The sequence below is a fragment of the Solanum stenotomum genome, chromosome 5 (assembly GCF_019186545.1).
Source record: "Solanum stenotomum isolate F172 chromosome 5, ASM1918654v1, whole genome shotgun sequence".
Classification (NCBI taxonomy): Eukaryota; Viridiplantae; Streptophyta; class Magnoliopsida; order Solanales; family Solanaceae; genus Solanum; species Solanum stenotomum.
The window spans coordinates 53,871,531-53,877,280 of record NC_064286.1 but is presented as its reverse complement, the minus strand read 5'-3'; the positions used below and the strand labels follow the sequence as shown (position 1 = coordinate 53,877,280).

Here is a 5,750-nt window from a genome sequence, read left to right as displayed (position 1 = left end):
ATTGGAAGTTTTTTATTACGATATAACAGTTGTAAGAATAAACCCAAAAATTACATTGTTGCCAATGTGGAAGAATATCAATTACAAATCAATATAGTCAATTAAATAGTTTAATATAAGAAAATCAACATAAATTTCACTAGTTTAAGGGATGATTACCGATCTTTTATGGGTTTTCAATTATACCATTTGTACCTTATTTTGGTCCCCATACATGTATCTAGGCAAATGCTATGATACATCTAATTATATGTATCTAAGTATATTAGAATATAACTGAAATACATCAATTTAGGAGCAAATCCGCATTTTTTCCTGAATTTCTTTTCTATTTTTTTCCTGAATTTCTTCTCATGAAAAATTCAAAAATTCAATTTTCTTCTAACTTTTTACAAATATGAGAAATCTTTTCTCATAGATACATATAACCTCAACTCAGATACATGTATACTTATCAACTAAATGAACTCTTAATTAGATACATATATATTTTATGAGATACATATATTGTCACATACTTGTTCACCTAATTAGATACATCTTTTGACTATTGTCTCTCTTTCATTTTTCTCCTCTCTGGCCAGAGACCAGTGCGACCTCCTTGCTCGTCTTCTTACTACCATAAAATTGTTGTCTCTGAAAAACAGTTAGTTAATAGAGATACAACACAACCAAAAGAAAAATATATTCTAAACAAGAGGCATCAACAAGATACCAAAAAAAAAACCACGTTAGGAAAATTAAGAATTTTGCCATTGGCCTAAAATTTGGCATAACAATATAATTTTTTTTTTATATTTAATAGCTTAAATACATTTTTTGAACTATTAAATCTACATACACATGCAATACACCTGCACTAAACTAGCAATTAAATATATCCTACTATTTATAGGACTTTGAAATTAATTAAATATATAACTATTAAATATTTTTATTTGTAATAGGAAATAACTCCTAATATTTCATCCTTTGAAATTTAATTAAAAAAGACTCTCTTAAATCTTTCCTTATTTAAACTATATTGTAAGTCCTAACACTTAAAACCTTGAAATTAATATTTTTATCTTATATAAATCTTATTTAAATTATAAAAAATAAAAAAAATTAATTATTCAATCAAAAATATGAGAGAAAAAGATTCACATTTTAAAAATAAATTTTTAATATGGAATTCTTATCATATTGGATGTATATAGAATTTTTTTTAACATCAATTACCATTTTTAATTATTTTATTTTATTGACTATACTTTTATTAATTAGCGGGAAATACATGTGCAAAACATGTACACTAAATTAGTATATTAAGAAACACAAATGCCCTTAATAAAATATCGATATAAGAACTTTAATTTAAAACCCTTAACTCAATCACACTTCGCATAAAAGAATGAAAACATTTTTAATGATGGAAATATATTCATGTAATATCCTTTGTCATATCGTGTATTAAAGTATTAAAACTGTTAGCTAAAATTTCTAGACCTATTATTAGTGATCTTAGATATTTTATTTCTATATATAAACAAAATTAATTGTTATATTTATTATATTACCAAAAAAAAACTATTATTATTATAAAGGGTTAAATTTATAAAAGATATTGTTATGAAAACGCTGTTGCTACTATAGTTAAAAATTATGTTATAAAAAATATAGTATAATATAATATAATATAAAATTAATTCTCCAAATATTTATCTTTTTATAGTGAACTGTTATAATATAAAGAATGTATACAAAGGTCTTATTATATGTTCACCTTTATTACTCTTTAATATTATGTTTTTACCTTGGACATATTTTAATAGAAACTAAGTAGTAATTAAGAATACAAAAGAGAACAAAAGAAAATCCTTCGAGAGAGTTTCATTGTTTTGGTTCTTTTATAATTTATCAATTATTTAATCTAATTTAACACTATTATTTCTATTTCATAAAGGATGCAACTTTTTTTAAAAAAAAATAATTTTGGCACAAAATATTATTAGGGATATCTCATTTAAATATATGTCCACAATACTTATGTCTTTTTTTTTGGTGGGGGGTGGGGGTGGGGGTGGGGTACATTCCACTATTTTATGTGCTAAAACCAAATAATGTTATAGAATTTATTTAGATATCAACTGACATTTATAATGCTAATAAAAAATACGACTACTACTAACTAGTAACTAGTAAACAAATATTAAAATATAGACCGAACAAAGAAATCAAACATAAAAATGAATTAATCAATAAATAAACAGTTTCATCATATTTCAAATAGTAATAATTTGTTTGATTTAATGCATTGTATAAAGAGATTACGTTTAATCAAATTAAATTACTAAATCAAATATAATTTTAAAATAAAAAGGATGAGTTCAAACATATCAAAAGACAATTCAATTATTTCCCTTAAATCTTACAATTAATTAATAGATAACTTAATCAAAGTAATATTGACTTAACTAAGTACATGTACAAGAAAACATTTATGAATGAACATTCACCAAATACGTTAAATTTATAATAGACGTTTTATATTTTTATTTTCCTAACTTATTCATAATCATTTCTCTCTCTCTCTCTCTCTCTCTTTCATTAACGTTTTCAATATAAAGCTTTTTGATATATTTAAATATTTGAAAAATCTAGGGATACGGGTCTGAAAAATACCCCAATTTTGGTCGAATTTGTTGTTGCAATACTAAACTTTCATGAGGACCTATTACCTCCCTAGACTATTTAATACCGCATTTTTTACCCCCTGAACTATTTAATAGTGTATTTTAAAGGTATATATGTGCCAACGTGGACACATTACTATTTATAATTTTGCATTATTTTTTATGTCCACGTGGGCAAATATATATGTTTAAAATACGGTATCAAATAGTCTAGGGAGGTAATAGGTCCTCATGAAAGTTTAGTATCGCAACAACAAATTCGACCAAAGTTGGGATATTTTTCAGACCCTTATCCCAAAAATCTACTTAACTAGTTTAGTTCCTTTTAAACAAAAAATCAAACTAAACTGAACCATGAACACAACTTAGCATTAAGTATAAAATATTTGCACAATCAAATAATTCACAAGGTAATTATAAATCAATCTCTATAATAAATATTAACTAATTGTTTGAAAAAATGATAATTATCTTATTATTAATGGTTAAAATTTATTGATATGTAAAAGAATCTTTACACCATCACTATATATTATCGAAATCTTTTATTGATACATTTTTAAAAGGCATACATAAAGTCAAGTAAACCCTATTTGTATATTTAAACATTATTACTATTCTATGTATAGAACTTTCTTTACGTGCAATTATCAACCCAAATAAAAGAGGTAACTTCTATTATTAATTAATAACATGAAATTATTTCAAAATTCTTCCTTATTCCTCTTGTATGTAAAAAAAAAAAGAAAAAGAAATCAACTCCTTCAATAAAATAAACCAAATAAAAATAACATAAAATAAAATCTGTTTTTCCAAAAGTCAACATCCTTCTCCTTCCAAGTAGCAGCCATAAGTCTTCTCTAAGCCAATTATTTTATAAAATTTTACCAAAATAAACTTTGAACTTTTCATATTTAGACTACTATAAATTTTCTTCAAAAAACTCAAAATTTTCATCTTTTTTTTTTTCTCTCTACCTTTTAATTTATTTTTCAATATTGAAAATGTTTGATTACTATAGAAAAAACAGAACAAGAAAAATTCATCTTTTCTCTGTTCTTTCTTTTGCTTTGATTATTTCTATTGTCACTTTTTCTGATAATCTCATATCTAATTTTTCTTCATCTCATTCAATCGCTTTTGTATCAAAATCAAGTTCTCAACAGCCACTGAAATCAACTTTTGTACATAAACCAAATTTTTCGAAGAAAAAAGAAACACATATAATCAAAGAAGAAGTACAAGACATTGATGATCATGTGAATTTAGTTCCTCCTTTTAATCTCACAGTGGAACAGAGGATTTCTTGGTTCAAGAAAAAATTGCCTGAATTTAGTATTCTAAAGTCATCAAGATTGTCGAGGCAGTTCAACAGCAGAGTAAATAAGTTCTTGAATTCAAGAAATTGCAGAGTGAAGTTCTTCATGACATGGATTTCCCCTGCAAATACTTTCGGGAGGAGGGAATTTTTCGCGTTGGAGACTCTGTTTAAATCTCATCCAAAAGGTTGTTTGATCATTCTTTCGCGTACTCTAGATACGCCTCATGGGGTTAAAATTTTGAATCCTTTGACAAAATTAGGATATAACGTTGTTAGCGTTACTCCAGAATTGTCTTTTATATTCAACAGGACGCCAGTTGAGACATGGTATGCTGACCTCAAGAAAGGTAATAAGGATCCTGGTGAAATCCCATTAGCTCAGAATTTGTCCAATTTGATAAGACTAGCTGTATTGTACAAGTATGGCGGTGTTTATCTTGACACAGATTTTATCATCCTAAAAGATTTTTCAAGTTTGAGGAATTCTATTGGAGCGCAGAGCGTATCTGCAAATGGGAATTGGACAAGATTGAATAATGCTGTGTTGATTTTTGATAGAAAGCATCCATTGCTCTACAAGTTTATGGAGGAATTTGCTTTATCTTTTGATGGAAATAAGTGGGGACAAAATGGTCCATATTTGGTTTCAAGAGTGGTGGAGAGATTGAAGTTGATGTCTACAGAAAAATATCAACTCAATTTCACTGTATTGCCACCAATATCATTTTATCCAGTTGATTGGGTTCGGATTCCCGGATTCTTCATGAAATTAAATACAAGAACTCATTCAAGATGGATAGATGCAAAATTGTTACAACTTAGTGGGGAGACTTATGGAGTTCATCTTTGGAATAAGCAAAGTAGTAATATGAGAATTGAAAAAGGAAGTATAATAGGGAGATTAATTTCTGATCATTGTTTGTTTTGTAAAGATATTTACAGTTCTTAACTTGTAAATAAGTAATTTCAGATTTTTGTAAGTAAAAAGTTAGAAAGACTTTAATTTTACATTCAATTCAAAACAAGTTGTTGATCAAGTAAGAACAAGTCCATTTCTTGTTTTTTTTTTTTTTTTTATGTTACTATTCTTTGGTTCATTAATATCATACTGTTTCTTTCTATATGTCCATACATGTTTAAATTAATCGTACATAATAGTGTATATGTGCGTTCAAGTAATATAAGTATGAGTTATTTATTTGCGATAAATATTAATTTTATGATCGTTTCGTGAAATTATATTATATTTGCTGACAAAATCTTGTCCTAAGTAGCTTTTATTTGAAGCTATCCATCTTTGACTTAAGACTTGTAGAAGGAATCATCTATATTGGTGGCTTTATGAGTTGTTAATTTCTAATGGACATCCAGGAATCATCATGAGTAACATCATCATATAAAAACGTCGCCCACATTTAAAATAAAAAAGGGGATTGATAATGATAGTTGATTATAGTAACAAAATAATCTTGAAGATTAATTGGTCACAAATTTAACCACTTCGAATAATATATATTTAAAAAGTTGACTACACCCGCTAAAATTACTTCGGATAGAAAGAAGATATTCCTTGCTCTTAACTAGCTAGAGGTCTCCAGTTCAGCCCTAAAATAAATCATGGTAGAAAGTGTTTGATCCTTGAATAAATTTTACATATAGATTAGTTGAGCTGTAGCATGAAGCAAACACCATTTGAAAAAAAATAAGTGTAAGCACAAAGTACAAGGTTGATTACCTCATTTAATAGTTGTGCA

At 26.5% G+C, this 5,750-nt stretch overlaps 1 protein-coding gene across 1 annotated transcript; it reads left to right on the top strand.

Moving 5' to 3' along the window:
- Positions 1-3,575: 3,575 nt before the first annotated feature.
- Positions 3,576-5,019, top strand: LOC125865280 (uncharacterized). Its single transcript, XM_049545487.1, has one exon. The coding sequence runs from the start codon at positions 3,680-3,682 to the stop codon at positions 4,943-4,945; it is 1,266 nt and encodes a 421-aa protein (XP_049401444.1). The 5' UTR covers positions 3,576-3,679; the 3' UTR covers positions 4,946-5,019.
- Positions 5,020-5,750: the final 731 nt, after the last annotated feature.

Excerpts from the sequence above, each read along its gene's own strand:
- LOC125865280 (XM_049545487.1), top strand. The coding sequence starts at position 3,680 with ATGTTTGATTACTATAGAAAAAACAGAACAAGAAAAATTCATCTTTTC.